Source organism: Lacerta agilis, chromosome 5, assembly GCF_009819535.1.
Source record: "Lacerta agilis isolate rLacAgi1 chromosome 5, rLacAgi1.pri, whole genome shotgun sequence".
Classification (NCBI taxonomy): domain Eukaryota; kingdom Metazoa; phylum Chordata; class Lepidosauria; order Squamata; family Lacertidae; genus Lacerta; species Lacerta agilis.
This window is the reverse complement of record NC_046316.1, coordinates 76,252,093-76,280,042: the sequence shown is the minus strand read 5'-3', so window position 1 is coordinate 76,280,042 and position 27,950 is coordinate 76,252,093. Positions and strand designations below refer to the sequence as shown.

At 43.3% G+C, this 27,950-nt stretch overlaps 2 protein-coding genes across 3 annotated transcripts in view; one reads left to right on the top strand and one right to left on the bottom strand.

Moving 5' to 3' along the window:
• Positions 1-27,950, bottom strand: part of LOC117047416 (elongation factor G, mitochondrial-like) — a 37,186-nt gene that overhangs the window by 8,926 nt on the left and 310 nt on the right. The window contains 14 exon segments of the mRNA XM_033150545.1: positions 8,471-8,553; positions 9,033-9,170; positions 9,611-9,667; positions 10,263-10,364; positions 12,269-12,406; positions 12,585-12,669; positions 15,300-15,454; positions 21,781-21,887; positions 21,890-21,930; positions 23,353-23,469; positions 24,462-24,512; positions 24,514-24,664; positions 25,455-25,587; positions 25,858-26,009. Coding sequence (XP_033006436.1) covers positions 8,471-8,553; positions 9,033-9,170; positions 9,611-9,667; positions 10,263-10,364; positions 12,269-12,406; positions 12,585-12,669; positions 15,300-15,454; positions 21,781-21,887; positions 21,890-21,930; positions 23,353-23,469; positions 24,462-24,512; positions 24,514-24,664; positions 25,455-25,587; positions 25,858-25,866 — 1,367 coding nt within the window. The 5' untranslated portion in view covers positions 25,867-26,009.
• On the top strand, positions 32-8,119 carry LOC117047414 (latexin-like). Of its 2 annotated transcripts, XM_033150541.1 has the most exons (6): positions 46-298; positions 1,575-1,637; positions 2,806-2,983; positions 4,151-4,287; positions 5,315-5,377; positions 7,935-8,119. In XM_033150541.1, the coding sequence occupies exons 1-6, from the start codon at positions 170-172 to the stop codon at positions 8,031-8,033; spliced, it is 669 nt and encodes a 222-aa protein (XP_033006432.1). In that variant the 5' UTR covers positions 46-169; the 3' UTR covers positions 8,034-8,119. The 2 variants fall into 2 exon arrangements, with proteins under 2 accessions (XP_033006433.1, XP_033006432.1); XM_033150542.1 differs by lacking the exons at positions 5,315-5,377; positions 7,935-8,119 and adding an exon at positions 4,555-4,623 and having other exon boundaries at positions 32-298; positions 4,151-4,323.

Below are 27,950 nucleotides of genomic sequence, written 5' to 3'. Positions count from 1 at the left end.
TCCTGGTTCTCTCCCGCCGGCGGCGCAAGAAACCCCTTTGGGCGCGGCTGCTGCTGCCACCGCCCAGGCCCAGCCCCGCCGCCGGGCCCCCCTTCCCGCTCCGCCAGGGAGGAGCGAGCGCCGCCGAGGCCTCTCCGAGCAAGCCTCCGTGCGCCCCGGAGCCGGCCCCATGGAGATCCCCCCGTCGCACTACCCGGCCACGCGAGCCGCCGGCGTGGTGGAGAACTACATCAACCACCAGCACGGCAGCCCCAGCAAGATCTTCGGCGTGCGAGAAGTGCGCCAAGCCAGCCGAGAGGTAACACACCCAGCAAGCCTTATGGCACCCTAAATGCTACCGCAGAGCTCTTCCTTGGTTTTGCTGCTGCAACAGGCTGCAAGATGCTAGTCGCGCTCCCCAGATTTAACTTGGAAGAAATTCCCGTTTAACGGGGCGGGACCTGCTTCCAAGTCCATCTGCAAAACATCTGGGCTGCTAAAAGGGGGGGGGCGCTTGGAGAGTCTCCACTGCTTTCTCCTCCTCTGAGCAACTTCTCTCCAAAGCTTCATTCCTAAAAGGGTTCGAGGCTGAAGACACCAATCACTGCAGAGGTAGCAAGCGCGCGCACAACACCCTCTTCCCCATCTCTACTACTTTTTAATCCAGGAGAGCGGCGCTCATTTGGCCCGCGAGAAGCGACGCTTTCTTTTTAACAAGGCGCACAAAGAGACCAGGAGCTGGGCCCCAAGCGATCGCCATGATCGGCAACGACAACAGTTGTTGCTATAGCTTTCTCCTCCCTTTGTGCGCCTGTGTGGTGCCACGTGGTCCTGGAGCGGCAAACCACCTGCCTCATCGATCGGTAAAAACGAAGTCCACAAGAGTTATCTCGTCTATTCAAGGCGGAGTAAACTCGTTGCCTTAACCCTTCTTGTTCCAGGTTTGCCTCTAGAGCCAATCTCTCCCATGGGCGGAGGGAGAGGGGGAGGGAGAATCCATCACTGCTGCATTATAGGGATAAGCTGCAGAACCAGTTGCACTAAAAACAAATAGAAAGCATGGTTGATCCTGGCAGCTGTTTGCTGTCCACAAATAAGAGCGCTAACCTTTCCAAAACAGGCACACACCTGCAGAACCCCACCCCAAATCGTTGCTGGTAGAGAATGCCCCAGAAGCGCCTTTTGGGCGCTTAACTGCAATGCAGGAATTCTCAGCGCATCCTAAGCATGTTACATCCGTTGCAAAGTATAATGATGCTTTTTATCCACCTTTCATCTCAGCAAATGTTCTAAATAATGGGGTACTTCGAGGCAGCTGGACAGTGCTTTTAAACACTGGGCACTAGCTAAAGTTGAGCATTTTTTTACACCTCGCTGATTTCAACAAGGGAGTGTTAAGCTTACCTACTGAGATCAATGGGATTTAAACATGCTTGGTCTTTAAAAAAAAAAAAACCCTTCCGCAACAGGTTAACTGTTGTTGTTTTTTTAACGGATACTGAATAGATAAAGAATACCCTCATATTGTTAGGGTCTCTGGCAAGTCCTCAGAAGTCGAAGTAAGATAAACAACATGTACTCTCCTTGTACTTCAGGAAATTCCAGGTGTTGGGCACAAATATCGCCTGAAGTTTGCAATGGAAGAAGAACTTCAGAAAGTAAGTCCTGCTTCTTTGTTTGTTGTTGGTTGGGATTCATTTACGGCAAACCTCAAGAGAGTAGCAAAGAGTAGACTGTATCACTGCTTGTATGATTCCTGAATGAGATTTCTCCAGCCATAAACCACCTGGAAACCACTTTGAAAAGCTGAGGGCTGGTTCTAGGACAAGTCGATAGCACACCTTCTTAGGCTGGTTTCAATAGCCCTCTGGGCGCCCTGATCCTAAATTCATTTATCAAGATGCTGCCAGGAGCCTAAAACTTCCATACAACACGCAAGAAAAAGCGGGACAGGTTCCTGGCAGAACTTTGGGTTATCACCTCAAAATGAAAATCTGAGAGACGATTTCTGGTTTATAGATTCATATTCATCACTCTACGTGTATGAATCAGCCATTACAAACAGAACTGTGATAACCTCATGTGCCACATCAGTCTTCAAAGGGTTAAGAAATCAAGTGATGTACAGACTTAGAAGGGACCTTAAAGACCACCCTGCCAACAAGCCACTTATTTGTAGCAAAAGCATTGCTTCTGGAGTGTAACATTTCAAACAGAGTTTATTTTAACCCTTTAAAAAAATTGGTACCTGACCTTGAACCCCACCCCCCAATTTCATATATGCCCCTTGAAATAATAGGGTTGCATTGACACAAAACCACATCTTGCTAATGTATATGTTACCCTCTGATGGAATATCTAAACAAATGCTCCTGCTGTTTTTGTATAACAGTTCACATCACCAAGGAGCAGACAGCAAACTGCATCTCAAATCACCCATTGCAGCAGGAGTGGGGAACCTTTTTCGCCCTGAGGGCCGCATTCTCTCCTGGGCAACCTTCTGAGGGCCACATGCAAAAGTGGGTGGAGCAGTGAATGCAAATTTTACCCCTGTACATTAGGCAAGTTTCAACACAAACTCACATACACCCCTCTCTGTTCAGACAATCAAGACTTCAAAGACACATTTGAGCCAGGCAAAAACACATTTTTTGGCTAGTGGTGGTTAAGCAAGATGAGAGGTGTTGCCCGAGGAGAGTTCTGATGGCAAAACAGAGAGATCTAGGCCTGAGGTTCCCTACCCCTCAAGCAAAATGTGTTTATCCTTGGAATATGCAAGCTCCTTCCAATTAAGTTTTTTAACTTGTCTGATTATTTCTCTAACAGGGCAGTCCTGTGAACTGCACCGCTGAAATCCTGTATCATCACGGCGACCCACATGTTGCTCCCGAAGTGCATTATACAGTGGAAGGGGAGTTTGGGACGAATACAGAGGAAGCAGACAACAAGTTTTACAACAGACTCAAGAATCTGCCAGACCTATTAGAGGCACAAAATCTTCCAGGTTAAAATAAAAAATATATATGCAACTTGAAATTACCTTTATGATTGAGGTGTCATTGTTGAACTTAAGTTTTTGAAATAATTGGTAAATCTTCCCTGCAACAAAATGTTGCAGCATCTCCTCCTTCCTAACATGCATGCTTCTGTTTTGGATTCCATCCAGCCGTTTCTTCTACTCCCTTCCCCCCCCCCTTCAACATTACGTATGGAGTATGCTCAGACATTAGGCCACTGTGATTTTTTGCTCCCTTTAGAAAAGGGTTGTTGTTTTTTTGGTTCCCTGAGCATGCTGTTGTTTTCTTTGTTTCTCAGTAGCTCCATTTTGGTTGCCACTCATGCTATTAGGAGGAAGTGGACACTTGAATACATGTCCCACAGCTTTTCTTTAGTTAAGGTACAGGCAAAGAATATGGGGCTCAAGGACCAGTTCTTTACTCCAGTACCACTTAGGATGAAAGCAGCAAAGGGCCAAGACAGAAAGTCTTGGAAGACCAGCTTAAGTTCCTACGTTAGCTGCCGTTGCTTTAAAGCAACTGCAACTAGATCTTAAACAATGTAAAAGCGGAATGACCACTCGCGGGATTCAGCTACTGTATCAGATTACAAATAAAGTTCTCAAAAATACAGCTCGTTGCCATGTAAATGGGTGACTTGAGATGATCAAGCAAGCTGATCAGCCAGAGACTGGAATGTGTCTGCAACAAGTAGCAAACTACACGGAGCCGTGTTATAGTACATTTAGTGTGTGCAACAGATCTCTGGTGCAGAATTTGGAGAGCCACCGCTTTCATTTTCAATAAAGCAGGTGTGGTATCTCTATAGCCACAAATACGGAAACAGGTTTGCGGTACCGACAAATGAATGCATGCCTTCTATGTCCCTTGCCCATGGTTCCTAGTCAGGATGGGCCTACTCACGCAGTCCTGTTATTCCTCAACTTAGCTCTGCTCTTTTTCCTGCTACTGGTTGCCAAACAGAAATCCAAGTTCTGGATGATAGGTGGAGTATTCAGATTGTGCAAAGCTGAGACACCTTTAATGAACTTTTTTTGGGGGGTGGGGTGGGGTTGACACAAAATGCAATTCGCGCCTAGGAATTACTTTTAAAAACAACTATACATGCTTAATACTTTCCCAGTTCGATTCAAGCTATTTGTTTCTGTTGCCAGACAATTTCGGAAATGTCTCTGAAGAAATGAAGCCTGTTCGGCACTTAGCTTGGGTTGCCTGTGGTTACGTAATATGGCAGAATTCAACAGAAGACACTTGGTACAAAATGGCAAAAGTGCAAAGCGTCAAGCAAGTGGTAAGTGAATGGAACAAAGAGGGAAGTCTGACAAGTTGTCCTATGGCAGGCAGGCATGTCCAACAGGTAGATCGCGATCTACCGGTAGATCACTGGTAGCTACCCCCAAAGAAGCTGAACAACTGTGGCTCCCCTAAAAAAAGCTCAACATTTTACCTCCTCCCTGAAAAAACTCAACAACTTTGACCTGAATCCCAAAAAAGAGGGTAGATCACTGCCAGTTTTTAACTCTCAGTAGATCTCAGTCTCTTGGGAGTTGGCCACCCCTGTCCTATGGGAAGAAGAGTTCACAGTGGAGTGCAAAGTGAAAGTATTTTTTGAAGGAAGTCACAAAGTGGAGATTTAACATGGGATTCTCAGTGTATACTTGCCTAAGAAAGCCTGACGTATTCTTAATAATAATAATATTTATACCCTGCTTCTCTATTTTGGCTTAATTTTTGTTAACTCAATCATGACATGGTGTAATATAGTATGTCAAGTGTGGTTGTTCCTCTGAGGTTGTATTTATCTGATTTTAAGGTCTGCTGTTGTTATATCCTGATATGTAAAACCACAGAATTCTTTTCCCCATGACTGTATATAAGGGAACAGTGCATTTTACTTCCTCTTTAAAGGGAAACTCTTCTGTTCAGTTCTCCTGACCAAGCCCTAAAGGATTCCAGGTCACAAGAATCCAGAAGCACACAGAGTCTCCATAGTGATTTACCGTAATACTAAGAACAAAAACAAGCAATGAGTCAGTTCTAAACCCATTAAATTGTTTATGGAAACAAGAGCATTCCTTCTTATAAAAATGGAACCCCTTTTCTGAATTAAGGAATGGCAGAGTTTTAAACGATGGGTCTTTGCCTTCTGGATGTTAAAGGGCAGCAAGGAAGGAAACCTGCTTCTCTCCTGTTAGTGCAAGTTCTTCAGTGTTTCTACGCTCATTGAACAAACATTTGAAAGTGGTTAGCTGTGCATGAATGGCAGTCATATTTACTAAAGTCAGGATATGGTCTTCTCCCTCTTTTGTTGGTTGCAGAAAAGGAATGATGATTACCTGGAATTTTCCTATGTGGTTCTGATTCATGATATTGTCTCCCAGGTAAGTAACAGAATTGTAAAGCAAATAATGGAAGGGGGGGGGGAGAGAAGAGGACATTTCCTGCAAAAAGCAATCCTGGAACAGTGATCACCACAGTATCGGGCTGGTAGGACAGGAAGGAGCACTCAAGGGCTCCAGAGCTGTTCACAGGCTTCTACCAGGATAGCCAGTGGAGGGATCTGCATTTAATATGGGACTTCCAACTCCCATGGATGATGGCACTTGTAGATGAACAATACCTGGGAGGCCACCGCATTGGCTAGCCCTAGGCCAGGCTTCCTCAGCCTCGGCCCTCCAGATGTTTTTGGCCTACAACTCCCATGATCCCTAGCTAGCAGGACCAGTGGTCGAATGATGGGAATTGTAGTCTCAAAACATCTGGAGGGCCGAGGTTGAGGAAGCCTGCCCCCTAGGCTTTACTAAGAGCTTCCTGTGCAGCCTGCAGAGTACAGCAGAGCATGGGATAAAGACAGTCTGAAAAGCAAGGCACTGCCAACCTTCATGGTTAGGCACAGGTCTCAGCACTGCTTTGGAACCAGGACAAAGGCTCATGCCTGTGTGTATGCCATGATTCAGGAGGAGGGCAGGAAAAGTGCAGGATGTGATACGGAGCAACAGAATTCACCTTTCTCAGAATCTGCATTCCTTTAAAACACAAACGCTGACACAAACTCAAGCTCAAGATACTTCTGGCCACAAATATAAGACTGGAAGGGTGTTGTCAGTGTCTGCTGCACTCTCAGTAGTTAAGATTGCCAAAGGTAAGGAACAGACACATTGGGCAAAAGAGTTTGCACGGTTTTTTTGGGACTAGATGACCCTTGGGGTCCCTTCCCACTCTACAATTCTATAAGCAGACTTAGTAAAACTGCAGGATTCCACCAAATGAGATATTTTTAAAGCAAATGTGCATAAACTATACGTGCCACAGAATGCATGGTGCAGAATTTGCATTGCCTGTTAAGGTTGCCAACTTTTGACCCACAGCTACAGGCTTTTATTCGCCAGCAATCTGATCTGCAGTAATTAGCATCAGCTCACTCCTACCATGAAAGCTTCACTTCCCAACTTCTACAAGCCAGCCTTCCACTAAAGGCAGAGGATATGGCTAGGCTGTGTCCTCCTCCACCCTGGCCAATTAACCAACCCTAGATTACATAATGCATTTATGTATTTAAAGTGTGGAGGACACAAACACACGCAGCCCTGACTATATCCCAACTTGAAGCACCATGTCTCTTTAGCTGCATTTTCCTAACTTTACTAGCTTAGCATGCCAAGAAAAATCAGCTCTAGGCACGCAGAACCCTCAAAACAGCACACAGTGGGGAGAAGAGAGGAGATTGTTCAATATAGCAAGCAGAAATTCCACCAAGAGGTTCTGTCATTAGAAGGCTCCTTCTGTCAGATGAAGGCTCTGGATTCGAACAGTGACCCCTCCCAGATTAACCCCAACTGTGCCATAAGCAGAGAACAGGAGTGAACAAAACGTCCACCTCGTGGGTGGGTGCCTATTCAGCAAATCACTCTAGATCCCCCAACTATGCAAAAGCGCATGCTACACAGGAAGGCAAATCTTAGCCAATCTGACATCAGATATGTAAACTTGTTGATCCACCATATTGCAATTGTACATACAGTACCTGCACACAAATCACAGTGCAATGAATCAGTTTTCATCTAGTGACACCTCTTATGTACTGCAAATGCTTTGTATTGCAGATCTTGTGTCTCCCCCTCCAACCCACCCCGGCTTTTCTCATTTAGATTAAGGTGCAGGAACCAGAACAGTTATATAAGACTGCAACACCAAGCCAGAAGTACAAAGGAGATCCACAGGAGGATATAAACCAGGGGTCAGCAACCTAAGGCCCATGGGCCGGTAGCAGCCCACGAGGCTTGCCTAACCGGCTCATGACAACCCCTCCCGCCGGCTCTTACCAGCGTGGCGTGGGGACCGACTTCTGGGTTGATGGCGCCTGTGCACATAGGCGCTCCTCTGACCTGGAAGAGTGCGCATGTGCAATGCTCTGGCCCATCCTCCGACAGACAGAGCATCGACCGGCCCATTTTCAGATAAGGTTGCCAACCTCCAATATAAACCTTATTCCCAAGTATCATGAGAACAAAATTTGTAGATGGTGCCCTAGTGAGGCTGCTGTCTATTGAACACACTGCATTTCACACTGCATACTAAGCCAACCTACTTGTGGTTGCACGAATTAGGCAGATAGCATACCTATATTACAGGTTTGAAAAGTCAGCCTTGAAACAACACTGCATGAAACAGTAAAGTGCAGAGGAACTACCTGGCAATATTTCAGTGAAACAATTCTCTGCTTTTCCTGCCATTCACATTCTTGATTGCCTTGCTCTATGAGAGCCACTGCACTTTATTAAGAATTTCAGAGTTGGAAAGAGGAGGAGGAACAAAATATGACCTAGCCCAAAGTTACTAGATAGGAAAAGAAGGTGATTTTCCAGATGCGCAGAGATAACAACGCTGTTCCTTGGTTTCTGTTCTAACGTTTGGGCTTCTTCTTTTTTAAATCCACAGGAGATTATACCTTGGCACATGCAAGTTTTATGGAACCCGCAGCATGGAGTTAAAGTCACACGGAATAGCCGTCAGCCAAAACGTGCGGCACAGGATTAGTGGCCACAACTTCAACCCTACTACAGTGGTACCTTGGTTCCCGAACGGCTTAGTTGTCGAACAAATCGGCTCCCGAACGCCACAAACCCGGAAGTAAGTGTTCTGGTTTGTGAATGTTTTCCAGAAGCCGAATGTCCGACATAGCTTCCTTGGCTTCCGACTGAGTGCAGGAAGCTCCTGCAGCCAATCGGAAGCCGCACCTTGATTTTCAAACGGTTTCGGAGTGGAACAGACTCCCGGAACGGATTAAGTTCGAGAACTAAGGCACCACTGTATTAGAGGTTGCTCAAATGTATTTAAAACAACTTCATACAGCTAGAGGAAGGGCAATAAAATAGGCTTACGCAGGTTCAGAAACCCCTACATGTATAAGGACCAATGCAAATAATTTTCTGGCCTCGGTGTGGTGGCTCTCACATGCCAGAGTGAACACTTACGGTACAGTTGACACAATGCTCTCTCTGAACGCGACTTTAGGCTTCCCGGTCTCACAAGGACAACCATATTCTCTTTCCATTCTCTAGGTAGAAACAGCACACACACACACACACACAAAACTGATTAAAATGTGTTGCCAAATGGGTAGCGATTAGCATGATCTCACCTAATTATTCCTGAATGCTACCTACAATCATTGGGAAAATGTCAAGACAACATTTTCCGGCTGTAGTATCTCTAGTTAACTAGAGCTTCTTATATCTGGACCAGATAGAAACCCACCCACCCAGAGCAGATTGGGGTTTTTTTGAGTAACATTTTGGTCCACATGCTGTACATATGAAAGATTTCTGACCTTCTACATATACTACATGAGCGATAACCACAAAAAATTGCTAACACAGACCCAACTGAAGGATTACAACCGGCACTGTATAATTCATACATAGCCAGATATGAAGCTGGGGAGCACAACTAAACTATAAATGCTGAATTAAATAAATACTTTTGCCAAGTGAGACTCGGTAGCACACTTTACCAGTGCAATCTTGTAACAATCACCTGTGCATAGATTTCCAGGTGCAGTTCTCCCATTCCTGAAACAATGGTCTCTTTGCTCTCGCTGTCAAAATGAACTCTGAAAGTGGGGTCTTCCTTTGTGAAGCGGTTAATGCCTTTTGAAAACTTATCCAGGTCATTCTGGGGGGGGGGGAGGATAAACAAGGGTAAATTAATGTCTTTCGTATCACTGAGTATAACAAGATAGTCAAAAGTGCTGGGGTTACAGGACAAAATACCATAAAATATAGAGCTAGATGGTTTCTATAAACTGTAGGGTATCAATGGAACGCATTGGCTTCAGAGCATCACAAACTTGAGACTGCTCCACTCAGTGCTGCATTGACACAAGTAAATACACAACTAGAATTGATAGGATTAATCACACATAATTGCCAGGGCATCAAACCTATTGGAACTCTGCAGCAGGAGAACTACCACACCAAAAGGTGGCTCAGCTTCTCCTAAACCAAATGCAACAGAAATCTTAGTTTTCCTCCAAGAAAAATCAGATCACAATATTCCTTCCAAAGTAAAGAAAATTTTTACTATTTACCCTTGTTTGGACCTCAGATGCCTACCTTGTTGGATGGCTTCATTGCCACTGAAATGACAGGATCAGGGACATGAATAGATTCCTATGAAAAGGAACAGAACGGAGAAACCAAAGAACCATTTGTTAATATAAAACACTTGAAAATTATCTTTTAACACTCAAACCCACAGGCAGCCTTCCTCTTGCTTGCTAGGATTCAAAATTTATGTGGTTTGTTAAAACAAATGTTTCCTAATACAGGATCAGATCCTGGTTTGTAGTCAGAAATTAAACGACAGTTTCCCTGTTTGGATGTTATGGATAAATCAGAATTTTTTTCATTATGGCATTTAAGAGAAGGGAGGAGAGAAGGAAGCATGAGCGGGCATAGCGCTCATCTTATTAAACTGAGATTGTGTTGTACTCTCCATAGAAGGGCTGGATGATACATTTCTGATCATACTCGTTCATTTCAACAGAATGCAGAACTGACATTAGCATAAACTGATTATACTTGTAGGTTTGTTTGTTTTTTAAATTGTAATAGCTGTAAAAGCAGACTCAAAATAAAACCTTTTTTAAAAAAAAATTAAAAGTTTATTTAGTACAGCGGACATTTACATTAAGGAATAACATCTGAATTGAGATTTTAAGAAATATAAAGAGAACACACAGTTCGATTCAGAAGAGGAACTTACCATGGAAAGGTCAGTGTTAGATTTTTCTGAAAATGTATCCCCACTAGCACAGTCGATGCCGAATAATGCACAGATGTCTCCTGCATAAACTTCTTCCACATCCTAGCAGAAACAAAACAAAAAAGTAGCATTCTAGGTGCGTTTTATGGTATTAGGCAAGAGTGCAACCATTCTACAGCAGTGGTAAGACCTGCATGCATAGTCTATCCCTGATTATAACAGGGTTCTCCTAGATTCTAAGCTGCCACTAGAGGCTCTCAGTGTTTCAGTGGCAAGGAGTACCTATGCCCTTGTTCCAGCTGGCTGACAAATTATAGCCATAGCTACCAGAGTCTATGTTTTTTATAAGCTCCTGACTGGACTACTGCAATGTACACGACATAGGGCTTCGCTTGAAGACTGCCCCAAAGCTGCAATTGGTGTACAATGCCACTGCCCATTTGTTGTCTGGGGCAGTAAAATGGGATCATGCCACACTGATCTTGAAAACTCACTGCTAAGCAGCAAAGTCTGATTCATGCTGACTGGTAAAGCTACCTGTCAGGAGTTAGATAATCACATTTTCCTGCTAGATTAGCCAACATGTCAAGACAGTAGTAACCAAAGAAAGATGGAGAAGAGTGCAATAATGGGACCAGGAAGGAGTGGCTCCCAGAGAAGATGGGGCGACTGACTGCCAATATGACAAAAGCAATTTCACTAAAAGTGTTTTTACTATCAACTTGAAAGGTAACTTTTGAGAATGTACTAGGATGAACTAGGAGACAAATTTAGCCCTTACAAATAATTGAAGAATGGCCCATTTTGGCCTTACTGTTGAAAGATCAGTGGGCAGCCATGCTGAACTCCACTTCCAGCTGTTTTTATAGGGCCATGGTGCTTAAAAGCTAACTGGGTGTGAAGAAATCGACTTGGGATTCCCCAGGCAGACATTTTATAATATGGGAATGTTTTGATTCCTTCGTTTAACGAAGAAAAGGGGGTTCTCGGGGCAAAAAAGGAGAGCAGTTATGGCAGAACATTAATTGCTATATAAGCCTTCCTGAGCTTGCAGCTTTGGTCAGCAGCGGTTTCGTTTTTCAAAAGGAGGGCCACGTATTGAATGGAGCAGCGAAGGCTGGAGAGCCTGTGGCAAGGGCTCTCGCTACACCCTTCCATGGTAGCTGAGACTCAGGCAAAGGGCTCTCTAACCTCTTCCTCTCCAGTGGGAACAGAAACTTCAAAAGGGCTCTAGATGACGCTGTGAACAGCAACAGCTGTATCTCCATCTCTTCATCTTCTACACACTACATATGGCATGAAATGCCGACAGGGCTGCTGTTCATACTTCTTCCCAATTCACATGGGAGAAAGCAGCTACAGAGAGGTGTCCTTGGGATCAAGGGAGAAACTGAGGGAGGAGATGGCAACAGTATTGCGCTGTACAGTCGAGCAGGGTATAAACTGAAAACCATATAGATGTTTTTGGCGAGGAAACAAATTTTAGGAGCGGCATTTATCTGCAAATAAAATCCCACGGCACAGGCAAGGAACTGAAACACCTTTAACTAGAAATGCCTTCTCTTTGACCCAGATTGCATACAAAGAATGCCATAGCGCAGTAGTTCCCTAACCCTTTTTTCCTCATGGACCACTTGAAAATTGCAGGTGGCCTTGGCGAATGAATTGATGACTATTCTACCTGTTGCAGAGGCAGTAATATGCTGTGCTTGCTGCAGTATGCTTTGCAGATGTATTTCTATTTCTTGTATTGCATTTTCTTGCATTACACTTTGCATCCCATAGAATCTGAATCATTACACGGTAAATACAACATAAAAGAACAAATACAATTTAAAGATCAATATGTGTATTTGATGCAGACGTGATAGGAACCACCTGACTGAAACTCGCCCAGGAGCCACAGTTCGGGAGCCCCTGCCTTTGTTTGCATCTTCTTCGCTGAACGGAAAGGGATTGAAGTGAAATAAAATGCCTCACAGACTGGGTTTTGCCTCGATATTCACCTCCATCGTGTCTGCATGCATGCGGACCAGTCTTGGCACCCGGACCTTCTTCCCAGTCCTGGTATTGTAGATGGAATCGCCTTTCTTTAGCATCCCCTGATAAACACGCACGTAGGTGAGCTGTCCAAAACGCCCAGCCTGCAAGTGGCAGAAAACAGCAGCCAGTCAATCAAGGGAGACAAAACTTTAGGAGAAGCAGAGGGAATCAAAGCAACACACATCCTGAGGTGTACAGCAAACGGCCACTAGCAGCCCTGTCCCAACAGGTTTCAGCTCAGTTGTTCTTAGTTAGAAAGCTTTGTCGGAGGGGACCTACCTCAAGTTTAAATGCCAGGCCCAAAAAAGGCAAGGAACTGTCTCTGACAGAGCTCAGCGAAATCATAGATTTTTCCTTGGAATCCCTTGAAGAAGAGAAAAGTTAAGTTTAAAATGCAATATTTCTACGGTACTTCACAATCCATTTTTGTTGTGGCGATCTGTTCTGAAGGACGATCTAATGAGCAGTCTTAACAGGCTCTGAAGACCAATGGCAGATGTAGAATTATTACTAAGAACAGCCTTAGTTGGGTTTATGTCCCTTTTGTATGTGTTTACTAGCTAAATCCGTCCTACCTGTTTACTGTGCAGGTTTTTAAAGGAAAACACTTAAAAATCCAAAAGGAAAATTTAAGAGGTGGTCGAAGTGTTGCCTCTCCTTTCTTCCTTTACAGATTTTAGCCACTTGGAGCAGCTAATGTAGGCTAACTCCTGCCGCATGGATTTAAAGAGTTCTGCAATTCCCCCTGGAAGCAATGGGCATAAAAATATGTCATTGATCTCAGAAAGATTGTAAGGGGGAAATTATGGTTGTCCCTCCTGGGTCCAGCAGCTTCCCCTCCCACCATACCATCTCCCTGAGAGTGACTGCATGTCATCACGTCCTGTTGCTCCCAGGGGGAATTGGAGGCACATTTTCAACCCACACAGCCAGATCCACATGGGCTAACAACTGATTCCAAGTAACTAGTACATGAAAGTAAAGCCCAAAGAGTCAGCTCTCAGGTTTCAGCTCTCACTGTGGAATCGGGCAGGAGTCTTACCCAATCCGCACATCCAAGGAGGTGCAGGTAAGGTGTTTGCTGTGGAATCTGAACTCACCAAATTCCTTCCTAAGAATTCTTAGGCTCAGTTTTTAGCCGAAACGTGCACTGCTGGAGGTGTAAGTGAATTAAGGCGGATTTAATACATATCTTTTGGAGTTGTAAAAAAAATGATGCACTTCTGGACAGAAGCACCCAAATATTATACAAACAAGTACAGGTAATGGTCTCCTGAGAAATCCTAAAATTCTCCTTTAGATAACTTCATCCTGAAGTTGTTAATACTGATCTACAGCTGATTACTGCACTGCCAACACACAGCAAAACAAGTGTATTTCACAAAAATGGAAAAATAAAGACATTCCCATAACAGGATAAGGAAAATCTGGTGAACTCTCTTAATGTTATAGCTTACATATGAAAGAAACACGGTTCATAATAATGAAGAAAAGAAACTTATTGAGAGGGGCCTTGTTTTTGCACTATGGAATGACAATGTAAATGACGCTGTTTTTCCTTTTAATTTATTCATGGTACTATAGGTTTTCTGTTATGTCACCCCGTTCCCACCTTCAAGTGTCATTTCCCTTTCCTTTCCTATAATTGCTGCATATACTTACCGTATTTTTCGCTCCATAGGGCGCACCTCGTTTTTAGAGGAGGAAACAAGAAAAAAATATTCTGGTTTTCCTCCTGTAAAAGCCCTGTTTTTTTTGAGGATCAGCTAAAAGTTTTGCAGCTTTTTTTGCAAAGGGAAAAACCCTGTTTTTTAGGATCAGCTAAAAGTTTTGCAGCTTTTTTGCAAAGGGGGAAAAGCAAAGAGGAAAAGCCCCGTTTTTATGGGGTTCAACTCACATTTCTGCAGCTTCTAAAGGAAAGGGAGCCTTTTCTACAGTTTCCAGACAGATAATCTAATCAGCCAGTCATATGTCCCTGAGGAAACAAACAACCTCCCTCTGCAGCACATTCAACAAAGGAGGGCGGGGCTGAAAGGGAGCCGGGGGACTCTTATCTCTCTCCCGATCTCTTGCAGATCAGCTGCTGAGCGGGGTCCTTTCAACCCCCCTTTTCTCTTTGTAAAATAAAAAACATGATCCTCTTTTGGCCCCTGGGCAATTCAGCTCCAGGGACCACCATTCGCTCCATAAGATGCACAGATATTTCCCCTTGCTTTTTAGGAGGAAAAAGGTGCGTCTTATGGAGCGAAAAATACGGTACTCTCTATTTTTGAGGATTTTTTTTTACTGAAACATAAATAATCTTAAGTCAGCCTCCAAGCATCTTGCAGTATTGGATTCTGTAGCGACAGCCAAAAAGGATTTTTTCACAATGAAATAATAATAATAATAATAATAATAATAATAATAATAATAATAATATAATATAATGGTGACTTTTGTTTCAGTGTATCTGAAGAAGTGTGCATGCACACGAAAGCTGATACCAAGAACAAACTTAGTTGGTCTCTAAGGTGCTACTGGGAGGAATTTTTTGTTTTGTTTTAATAATAAAAAAGAGAGCTGAAGGTACTTTAATAGACACGTGCCCATTTCTTTTGTCTAGTGTCACCTCTAATCAAACAAAGTTTCCAGGGTTTTAAAGGACCTCAAAAGCCAGCAAAGCTCGTTTACTAGAGACAACAGCATCCACATCACAAGCAACAATGCCTCTATTATATCACCTTCTGTTCTTTCTTTTTTTAAAAGATGCCTGATTAATCACTGGGGATGAGAACAAGAAAAGACCTACAGCTTTTGATGTGTCTGCCACCTACAGGCCAAACAGGTGTACCCACCAGCTTAGGAGAGGAAAGCATGCCTCAGACAAAGTGGGCTTTATCTTACAAAATCACTGCCTTTCATCTTCAACCGTAGCATAGGGTACTTAGTGGCCACATTATAAATAAATATAATTTCAAAGTAGATCTGTTTTCCTCCACTTTCTGTACTTACTCCTGGTTGGAAATCGCATAGTTCTGGACTTCGGATGGGTTTGGGAGGTATTCCAGAACAGCATCCAACAGCGGCTGCACACCTTTGTTCTTCAGAGCACTTCCTACCAGCACAGGTGTGAAGGATTTGCTGAGTGTTGTCCTTCTGATCGCAAGCTTGGGAGAAACAGAACATTCACAGTGTTAACAGTTGGCTTCTTAAGGGCACTTGGCATAATACAAGAATGCACAGCATCATGCTTTCTGTTCCCCACCAAATGAAAACAGTTATAATAAAAGCAATGTTTGTGGCTACACGATACAAAGGGGGACTTTTCCAACTGTAGAGAGAAGCTTTAAAACAGGGTACCAGCTCAGTTTTTAAACTGAACAAAGAGGCTTCCCTGAAAGGTTTGCTTTCTTTACGTATCTCAGGAGGTGGCCAAAATTCACACAGAAAACAAGTCCTTAGTGTAATCATCACTCTGCATTTGAGTGTGGATGTCATGGTGTTGAGGATTAACCTACTACAGTAGATGCAAGAGAAAACAAATGCCAAAAGGGAAAAGAAAGAAAAGTACGCATAAGCACAAAGCTGCTACTGAGTAGAAACCGGGATTTGTTGGGGTTTAACAAGTTGGAAGAAAAAGCCTGCATTGCAGTGACTACAACTGGAACAACGCTAACAGGTTCGAGCCCCACATTGAGCAAAAAATTCCTGCATTGCAGGGAGTTGGACTATACGACCCTCATGGTCCCTTCCAGCTCTACAGTTCTATGATCCTATCAACCTGGGATAGTTCAGCTGACATCCCTGTGTTGTGACAGGGGGCAAAACTCTGTGTATATCTGTAATGGTGCAGCAGCCGTCGTTTCGGCTCTAACCCTGCTCGTTCCTGTCGGGGCCCAGCCTGGACCTGCCACCAGATGTATTTGTCTCTAGACCTGTAGCATGTGCTCAGGGCCTCCAAGATCAGCGGCTCAAGCTAGGAAAGGGCCAAGAGCCAAACTCCTGTTACTGATACCAGGCCTGGCAAATCTAAAGGTTTGATACCATCTGTCAAATTGGAGAGGCCAGCCCTGCAAAACCCCTATTCGCTTCTAGGTTGGACGAGGACTCTGGCTCCACATTACCTTGGCAGGCCAGATCCCTTAGTGTCTGAAGTACCAAGTTTAAGCCCTCAAGTACCCGATCTTCCTTCCTCTCCCTGCAAATAGAATATGGCATACTACAGACAGGGGAGACAAGGTTAGCACCCTGACTGGAAATATCTATGTTCTATTCACAGAAACTGCAACTCCCTCCTTGCCTTCTTTCCCCCCCCCCCCTATATTTCTGCAGGTTACTTTTGTACCCTGACTTCAGCAGCTGCAGCACACCAGTCAGGGTTTCAACCTCAGGAGTAATGTTTGCTGTCAGCAAACAAAATGTATATTTAAGTCCTTGATGTCTAATGAGCACGCAAGAAGAACCCAATGCGTTTTCCATGAAAAATTATTTTAAACCAGAACTTGGCTGCCTGCCACAGGCTAGAAATCCATCACTGGGGACATATTAGCACAAACAACCTGCCTCTTGGCCTTTCCACAGCCATTAAGTAATTTGTAATTAATTAGCTTTGGGAGAAGGAAGGCTGGGGGAGACAAGGCCGCTTTGAACCAGAAAACTGCTTTTGACACCAACTGTTGCTTGTGCCAAAAGGTCCCATCTGACAAATGATTTTAAGATGATTTTTTTTTCATCCTAGATGCAGAGCCACAGAACGAATAGACTACTTTGGCCACATGCACATCACACCACACCTTTAAAGCACTGTGAGAACACTTTAGACAGTCATGGCTTCCACCAAAAAATTCTGAAAGCTGGAGTTGGTTAAAGGGGTAGAGCATGGGTAGGCAAACTAAGGCCCGGGGGTCGGATCTGGCCCAATAGCCTTCTAAATCCGGCCCGCGGATGGTCCGGGAACCAGCGTGTTTTTACATGAGTAGAATGTGTATTTTTATTTAAAATGCATCTCTGGGTTACTTGTGGGGCATAGGAATTCGTTCTTTTTTCCCCTTCAAAATATAGTCCAGCCCCCACAAGGTCTGAGGGACAGTGGGCCGGCCCCCTGCTGAAAAAGTTTGCTGACCCCTGGGGTAGAGAGTGACAGTTCACAGAGTGGTTTAACAATCAATCCCTCTCCCAAGGGAACTCTGGAAATTGCAGCTCTAAGAGATGAATAGGGGAATCCTACAACTCTCAGCGCCCTCAACAGGACTACAGTAAATTGGTATCATTTAAATGTGTGGTGTGGCTGTGCCCATAGTAGCTTGCTTACATGTCTAAGAAAGATGCTTTAAAATGTTGCTATGTATCCCCAACTCTGTAAGAGGAATCTTTCTCTTGAGGACTCCAACCAGGCTACAAAAGGAGCCTTGTAGTCCTGTTCATGCTTTCTTTTTTGGAGGGGGGGGTGTCAGAAAGGGGAGGGGGAAAGGAAAAAGTGACCTTTTCTCTTTCACCACATGAGACCTTCCCCTGCTGTGCTAAACGCAGCTGAGGTGAAATACCATGGAGAGCTAACGCCAGTCAGAACAGACAACACTGGAAGAAGAAGGAAACTGTATCATTTTGGGAGAAGAAGAACCTGGACTGGGAAAATGTTGGGGGGAAGTCTGTTGGGAGGTGGAAATGGGAGGGGGGAACATGGTGAGGAGGGGGGTGGGGTATAGGGATTTAAGAGATCTATTAGAAATGCTGACCATGGTACTCGACATCAGAGGGGAAAAGGGATTTTGAGAATGGAAGAAATATTTAGATTTTTGTTAAAATGTGTTGATTTATATATTTTTGAAGTTGGAATCAGAAAGTAACAAGAGCAACAGTTTTATTGAGTTAAGAGAAGAAAGGATATAAGAAGTTAAGATTTGAAATGTGGTGTTTTAATTGATAAGAATAAGTTGTATGATTAAGATATGTTGATTATAATTGTAAGATTAAGACTAGTAGTAAGAAATTAGATTTTACAATGTACAAAGTTACTGAAGAAGATTAGAAATGAACGCATAAGTGAGGACGTGAGGAAGTCCCAAGTTTAGGATTTTAAAGAAGTGAAGGATTTTTAAATAATTGTGTTGTTTTGTGTGTGGTGATGGGTATTTGTAATTGATTTAATTTGGAAAATCCAATAAATTTTATTTAAAAAAAACAGAACAGACAACACTGAGATAGCTGGATAATAGACTTGGTATAAGGGAGCACCCCAGCATTGGAAGACTCAGGTTTGAGGAGTGCCAGCCCCAAATCCTAGCATGTTATAACTACACAGCACTGCAGGCAGGGTTCTGGGGAGCTTCCTCATGCAATGCCCCAGTAATATGCAGGGAGTGGTGCCTTTGAGCTCACAAGCACAACTGCCCTCAACCCTAATATTCCCTTTTAGGGTACTTGCTATATCTATATCTAGTAGACTGTACCACTCCAGTTTTCCTCCTCGCCCCCCGCCCCAAAGTGACGCCTCCGCAATCCTTACAGCTTGGAAGTTCACAGGCGCTCACTGGTTTCTTCAGGTTTTTAAAAAAACACCCTTCCTTCTTTCAATTCGCAAATGTGTGTACATCTGCAGTCCTAGGAACTTCCGTGTGTTTACACAAACTGCTAACTTATTTGGGCAACTCTGCTTTGCTTCCAAGTTATAGTCACTCAGCCACCACTGTTAGAAGGAACGACAGCTAGAGCTTCCACACATTTGTCTAATCCTTTTAAAAAGCCATCCAAGCTAGATGGGCAACAATACCGTAAAGTTTATTTCATGCTGGGTAAAGAGGCAAAAGCATGCCTAGGATCAGAAGGCGCTCCAGACGACCCATATTTTTTGCTCTTTTGTATTTTCAGCACAGATCAAGAGGACAAACTTATTTGACTGGAGTATGGCATTTCTGAAAGAGGATGAAAGGAGTCCAAGGTGCAATCCTATGAACAATTGGAAGCAAATGCAACTGAATTTTGGTACTTTTTCTCAGTAACAGTATATGAGGTTACAAATCCTCTCCTTTGAATTTTCAAATAATGGCACAAATACAGATTGGATATCCACATTATTTGAATGCCCCTTGGACTATTTGGTTAATGGACAACATCAAAAGCTGTAACTAGGGTAGAGGTTTCGAAATTAATATTCTACAGTGTATTTTGACTCTTGGAGCAACCTGATCACTCAGCTGCACTTAAAATGGGCTTCTTTCCTCTTAAGCATTTTGTGACAGCCTGGAACACAGAGGGAAACCATTGCATAACAACCACCATGCAGCAATTCTCCAGACCGCAAAGTCATCAAAGGCTACAAAGGGTAACGGGACGATTTATTTCCAATTCAAAGCTCTATATTCCATGCTCATCAAGTCCCTCAAGCCAAATCCAGTCCTTGCCCAAGTGAGTTCAGGCTACGGTGAAACAGTGTCACCTTACACCAACTGCCACAATCCAATTTAGAAACAAGAGGATGGGGGTTGTTGAAAATGCTGTGAAGGATTTCTACCTGCAAGCCAAACCTGTGTCAAAATGTACAGATCACAGGGCGCATTAGAACCAATATAGGTATGCAGGTACAACTATTGCATTTACATTTATAAGGAGAAGAGGAAGAGATCACAGATGACCTCTATGATCTGTCCCAACTTCGTCTGTCACACCAAACAGTGGTCTCCTTCTGCCAGCTATTCTCCCCTCCAGGCATCTGTTGCTATAATGCCTGGTACTGAAAACCTGCCACTTCCCTGGATAGCAGCAAAGCGTCATAACAAGATATTGCAGACACAGAAAGCCCAGCTTACTCGTTTAGCTTCTAAAGGCAACGAAATTGATGTCCCAACACACAAAGCTGTCTCTGAATGAGAGCTGGCAATATAATCATCCCATTAGAAGCAAACCAACCAACCAACCAACAAGCAGGGTCATCACAGCTTTGCTTTTTTTTTTAAATCCTACCTAATTCATCTAAAATTATAGTCCAACTAAACTGTAGGATAGATTTTTATTTAAAGACTTTATATTTCACCCTTGCAGAACCCTGCAAGTATGTTTATGCTTTTACTGCAATTAACTGCATATTATAATATGCAACAGTATTATAAAGTTATATTTCACCAATTGTGCATATATATATATATATATATATATCTATATATATCGTTATAGTGCACATCTAGAGAGATCTAATATGGTCAAAGTTGTTGGACAGATCCCCACTCATCCATGAAGATCACTGGGTGACCATGGGCAACCCTCTGTCTCTCAGCCTAACATACCTCACAAGATTGTTCTGAGGATAAAACAGGAGGGGGGGGGGATCTGCATGCCATCTTTAGCTCCTTGAAGAAAAAGTGGGATAGAGAGAAGACTGATAGATATCGACAGATGGATGAAGCCAAAACAAGACCATCTCAGTTATCCAATATAAACAATCTGAATGGCAGAAGTTCAAAAGTCAACGGTTTTACCCATCAGAAACAGGGGCAGCACCTGAAGGCCCCCGGATGCCAAGCCAGAGAAGAAGGCAGTGTGTTACCGACTCCTTATCTTAAAAGTATATGGGTCCCCAAGAATTAGGCCTGGTGTGATGTCTCAATACAACGTCCAGAACCAGTTTGAGGGCACAGATCACGATGGTGGTTTGACCTGCTGGTGTACGCAGGTGGTGCTTTCCAGCTTTCCAGCGCCTTAGCTTCCTTCTCTGACCAAGTGGGTGGGCTTTCTTCTTCCTCCCTGTGCTGGGCGCTGGATTCAAGTTACAAGAAAGGAGATTCCGACTAAACATAAGGAAGAACTTTCTGACAGTAAGAGCTGTTTGACAGTGGAACCATTGGGAAGTGGTGGACTCTCCTTCACTGGAGGTTTTTAAGCAGAGGTTGGATGGCCATCTCTCATGGATGCTTTAGCTGAGATTCCTGCATTGCAGGGGGTTGGACTAGATGACTCTTGGGGTCCCTTCCAACTCTACAACTGCCTTGGGTAAGCCATTCTCTCTTATTTCAATCCTCCATCTGCAGTATGGAAGGCTAATTTTTTGGACTACCTTATAGGGTTGTTTTAAATATATAATTAACTAATTACATTTATATCCCATTTTTTCCCAAGCAGCTCAAGATGGCATGCATGGTTCTACTGAGATGTATGTATGTAAAAAGACACATTGAACATTCAAAGCTCTCTCTATAAAAGCTAGGTGTTGCTATTATTTTCAGATAGCATTAAGGAGTTTGTGACTATAGGACATGTAACCAGTATTAGTCGAAGGGAAGCGTGGGGAACCTGTGGCCCTCCAGATGTTGTTGGACTACAACTCCCATCATCCCTGACCACCGGCCATGACTGGTTTAAGGCTCTTATCCTTGATTAATTCTGATGACAGTGCCCTACCCAGTTCGCTTTTACATATGCAAAACATTATACACCAAATGCATACATCAAAGGACTCTGGGCAATCCTTGGGGCAACGGGGAGAGAACTGAAGTCCCTTTACCTTCAAGTCAGTCACTGTTGGGATTTTCTCTTCAAGAAAAAGCTCCCCAATCTGTTCGTCTAAGTTTGCAACACATTCAACCAGTTCCTGGCGGCGATCGGTAGCTCTGCTCTGAACTCAGGGGGAATGTCGTCATATTTAACCGTTTGGCTACAGAAGCAGAGAAAGCAAGCAGACCATCAGAAGTCACCCAACTAGAAATGTTAGAAATCTGGCATGCTCCTGTGGACTTCAGTGAGAACCACAACTATCAATTTATGCCACGAGTGACACATTTTCAGTTCTTTTTACACCTGCACATCTAGCGACAAAGCTCTGCTAGCAATAATACACATTTGATTTAAAATTGGACCCCTTGTACCTTCTGTCTAATAATATTCACATAGGCTATAATCCTATGTGCCTTTAAAATTGTGGGGTGTAAACCAGGATTGACATCATAAGGCTACAATAAAACCAAGTTTGCTGGGTGTTTTTCAAATAATGGACATTTTCTATTAATGCTCTGTCGTGATGAGTACACAATAATTTCAGGTGTACACAAGGATCCATATAATATGACACTCTTGGATGGGTTGTTCCTGTGACAAACACTGTTCTCCTAGAAAGAGAACACTTAGCCATCTTATGCAGAAGGAATCACAGATACATTTAACTTTTTAAAAACCATGCTGGATAGAGCAAAGTTATAGCTCCAGTTGAGCAGCTGCTGTTTGAGGGTATAATATGACCATATTTATATTTCAATTCCTATTCAATTCTCATTCCCCTATGAAAATGTCACTCTGCCTTATGAGCTAAGAAATGTGAAGACAAAACGGCCAATGAAATCTTTTCCTCTCAAAAGAACCAATATTAAAGCTGAAAGGCTTCACTTGCTTTACCAGAGAGTAAGACCCACTTTCTTCTCAATAGACATGTTAAGGGATGAGCTGTAAATTTCTTGCTGCAGATTCCTGCAAAGGCAGGATCCCTGAGTATTTTCACATACCAGAGATTCAAAAGCCAGGAGTTAACTTTTATTATATGAACTGTCCACCCAAGGCAAATGACGATTACATGGCTAAACTCTCCCACAATAAGAGCAAAGCATATTTAATTGCCTGTCTGCCATGCAATTATTACCTTTCCCCTTTCACAGAATTCACACATAATGAATATGACCCAAGTGTCATTTGCTGTGCAAATCCACCCGGCCTAAAAGCTCCGACAGCCACAGCCCTGCACAAGCTGAACCATGGTTACAGCAAACAAGGATTCCTTAATAAACAGGGTTTGCTAACTTGCTTCAAACTCCTTTAAGATAGGAACCCCGGGCTGCATTAGCTATGGTGCCAACATCACCTTCATTTATGGTTAAAAGCAGCCGAGAAATTCAAACAGAGAGGCATGGTGGGGAGGATTGTGTTATAGTTACGAGATCAGTGTGTTATGGCTATACTAATCAAAGCTAATTATTCCTCAGTAACCAAAATACTAAATTATACTTCTTATAAAAACAACAACACACTACTCCCAAAGCTTGATCAGATGTAAAATGCCTCCATATTTCAAACTGCTCAGAAGCCTTACCCAAAGTCATCTTCAAAGTATATAGCTTTTTCTTCAATGAGATCAATGATCCCTCTGAAATTTCCCTCCAAACCCATAGGTATCTGAATATAGGCAGCATTGTGGTTCAGCTTGGATCTGTGAAGTTAAAAACAAATACAATTCTCTTAAGACAGCATTTACAGCTCTAAAGAACTGCTTCTCCACATACAAGTCCATCTGCCCATGAAGATCTGAAGGGGAGGCCCTGTAAGGAAGGCCAGTTGCCATAACAGAACTTTAGAAAAGACAGACAAATCATCTCAAGATTTAGAATGCACCTTTTTGGACACACTACCTTCTGGTGGTAGCAGGATTCTGCTTGTATATGGGGACACCACATCCCATGGTGGGCCAGAAAATAAAATGTCATACAAGGAACAAGATCAAAGGTCTAAGGCTCTAGTATGAGTAAGGTGGCAGGGCAAAGGCTCAGGGGGTGAGGTCTGGTGCCCACTTCGTACATCTAAGCCAGCCTTTCCCAATCTGGTACCCTCCAAATGTTTTGGACCTTAACTCCATCAACCCTGTCCACTGGCAGTCCTGCCTGAGGCTGGGGGGGAATTATAATCCAAAAGATGAAGATGGTTGATTAAATCTGTATACTGCCCTTCCATCTGTAGATCTCAGGGCAGTTCACAGCATAAAAGTACAAGATAAAAAACACAAAACACATAATAAAAATATGAACAAAAGCAAACCAGTTACCACCACCAACACATTTAAAAGGGTATCGGACGTTAATCAGTCAAAGGTCTGGCTGAAGAGGAATGTTTTCGTCTGTTGCCTAAAGCTGTATACTAAAGGCGCCAGCAGAAACTCCCTGGTCATTCCACAAAAGATTTGGAGGTCACCAGGGTGGGAAAGCTGATGTAAGCTATTAAAGAATTCAGTTAGCAAGGATCCTTCAGCCCATTTCATATGTGACACTCAATGTTGACCACGTTACCCACCTAACCTTTAAGAAGCATGGCATCCCAGAACAATACACTGAAGACACACATCTTTTGACAATGTTTCTAGAAAGATTTTCCATCTTCCTCTCTGATATGAGCAGGGGGGGGAAGGAATTCTAACTGAGATGTTCATACCTAAGTTGTTGGATGGCTCTGTCTGGACTTGCACCCATTCGATCCAGTTTTGATGAAGGACAAAAACGGGACATTATACCGCTTCATCTGCCTATTCACTGTCATTGTCTGGCACTGAACCCCTCCGACAGCACACAGCACCAGGATGGCTCCATCAAGAACTCTCAGTGATCTCTCTACCTCTATAGTGAAATCAACGTGTCCTGAAAGGGAAGTAAAAAGATCCAGGAATTTTAAGGCTTCCAGATAGCTGAGAATTGCTGCTGCATTTGGTTCCCTTTCCTGCTGTCTGGGCCTGGTGGGAGTGCAGCACAAAACATTCAGAGGGCATCAGGTTGGCGAAGGCTATGTTATGCCCTAAGGACTATGCACTATGTCCAACACAACCAGGCTATCAAGATTGGGGATTTTACAAGTCAATAGTAATAGGACTAGTTCCAAGTTTCATTGCATACATTTGCTTTGAAGAACCGTACACACAGAATTTCAGGCAGCATTTACTGAACAGGTGAAAGCAAACCATCTAAGTCCCCTTTACACTGGGCTGTAGGGGGTGGTGTTGGGTTAAGAAGTCATTTCTCTCACCTCTACCAGTTGAATCAGCACCAGCCAGCCATCAAACATGCTGTCAAACCAACAGGGTGTTTAAGGACGGGAGCAAGCTGGCCAAAGATCCACTGGATCCTGAGTTGGTCTTACTGCCATCAGGCACTGACAAAGACCGACCATCACTGAGCCAACCTGGAAATGGCACAGAGATCAGGCCCAACTGCCCTGCCCCACTTCCTCTGTGGCCACTGAGTGGCTGGGCTGCACCTGTGATGGTGCTCCAAAAAGCCCAGTGGGAAGGGAGTAGAGCCTTAGAAAGCAATTTACAAAGCAAATGTCATTTTGGCTATGGATAAAAATTATACACTCTTAACACCTGGGTGTGTTGCTCATGCCAGGCATAGAAGTGCTAGAAACATATTTATTACCCAACATGACTTTTACCTGGGGTGTCAATTATATTAATGTTGGTGTCTTTCCACATGGTAAAAGTTGCTGCAGACTGGATAGTGATCCCCCGTTGTCGTTCCAACTCCATTGAATCCATGACAGCACCAACCCCATCTTTCCCTTTTACCTAAGGTGAAAGAAAGCATATCATTTCTGCAAGTCAGTGCATTTCTGCATGTGTCCTCTTGTACAAGGCAAGGATCTGCTCCGAGATGCTTTATTGCCCAATTGACAGATCAAAATTTAAGGTCAAATCAAACATACACAAAAGTAGACTTCCACTTGCACAACAGGGCTTTCCCTTTCCTTCTTCCCCTCTGCAACCCCCTGTGCTCCCTCCAAATCTGCTCTTTGCTTATTCTTCTCTGGAGAGTCCCCTCCCTCCACTCAGAAATACCTCGTGCATTTGTGCTATCCTTCCTGTGTAGAAAAAATGCGTTCAGTTAACGTAGTCTTTCCAGAGTCAATGTGTGCAGAAATTCCTATGTTGCGGATCTTTTCATTGGGAATAATTCCTGAAGAGCACCATCTGCAGCTATTAAAAAACAGCTGAAATACAAAAATGGGATGGAATGTTATTGCAACAGATTACATTACACAAGACAACAGTAAGTGCAGCACAGAAAAACTGTCGGTATTATTGCTAGGATTCATTTAACAAATGGTGTTACTTCTACAAAAGGGATTCCCCACTTTGCCCCCTGAAATTGGTTTTGGTGGATTGAGAGAACCCCCAGAACAGCACACAGAAGGAGGGAGGATCATTCCATTTGGAAGGTGATATTCCACCAAGTTGTGGAGGAAGAGAGGAGCAGGGCTACTCCACCATCTTTGTTGAGGGACCAGCCGCCTTTGTCTCTCCCTCAATTATCTTTCTTAAATACTATACTTTCCAGTGTCACCTGTTTTACTTCCTGCAGTGACAAAATTAATAGCTACAGTATCTATTTAGTCTATATTTGTACTCCCTTGTGTCCACCTAACAATACCAATTAAAATAGTAATAGCTTTCTAGCTACTATTCTAGTAGTGTTCTAATTGTTAGAACATGTGTTCATGTTTAACTTCCAACCCTAATATTAATTGACATAATATCCTGAGTTTTAATAGTCTTAAAGTTATAGTATTCTGGGCTGAATATGTATGATACTCCCAAGATTTATGATAACTAAAACAAAATGTTTATTTTTTACAAAAACTGGGATTAGAGTATTCTGAAGTCAAGACTTCAAGATTCATTAACAGAGTGGTATGCAAGTAGCTGATTTACATCCTTCACCCATACAAGGTGGAATAATTTAGTTTAATGTAAAGAAGTCAGGGCCAGATTTAGGTTTGATGAGGCCCTAAGCTACTGAAGGTAATGGGGCCCTTTATATGTCCAGCTGTCCTTTCTCAACAACAAATTGTCGCTAGTTTTTGTGTTGAATATGCTATATGGTAATTTATGGACCCAATAGATATCTAAAGCCATTTGCCACTGTTCCTGTATGTAGGTTTTATTTTATTTGTAATTTATCTTATATCTTGGAAATGTACATCTAGGTTTTTTTTTCCTTTAAAATTTTGGGGGGCCCCAAGAGAGTGGGGCCCTAAGCTATAGCTTGTTTAGCTTATACGTAAATCTGGCACTGAAAGAAGTGTTCAACATGGGTTGAGGAGGTTTAATAAGGCTGCAGTCCTAAAACCACTTACCTGGGCTGGGAGGAAGCCCCATCAAATTCAAAATCTAAGGTCAAATCAAACATTGAATTCAATAGGACTTACTCCTGTAAGCCCTATATTAAGAATGCAAGAAAAGCCCTACTGGATCAGACCAAAGGCCCATCTAACCCAACACCCTGTTCTTACAGTGGCCAATCAGAAGCCTATGGGAAATCTACAAGCAGAACTTGGGAGTGCAGCAGAGCTCTCTTCAGTCCTGACTCCCAGCAACTGGTATCCAGAGGCATACAGCCTCTGGCAGTGAAGGTGGAACAGGGCCATGGCTAGCCTTATCCTCCCTAATCCTCTTTGAAAGCCGTCCAGGCTGATGGCAATCACCACATCCTGTGGGAGCAAACTGCATAGTTTATTTGCTGTGTGGAGAACGACTTTCATTTGTCTATCCTGGGTTGTATTATCTCAGTAGCAGTTTCCTCTGCTGTAAAGAAGTGGTTGGTTCCCCCCACCCATCTTTTATAGTTTACTGTCGATTCCAATAGCGATGTTATCTTCCAAATGCATCTTTATTGCAAGATACCCCAAGGAATCTTTACTGATGGGTGGCCAATATAAATGTAAGGAACGAACAAACAGGCAGGCGGAATACCAAGGAGGATTTTCCCTAATGCTACAGGGACACCATATATTAACTGTGCGTGGGTCGCACCCCGAGAATCCTGGGTTTACTAGGACCCTGGAAATTGTAGTTCTATTTAGGATGTGTGTGTGAAAATACAGTTCCCAGAAATGAAGCCATGTTTTTTAAATGTACGGTGAGGACCCGCC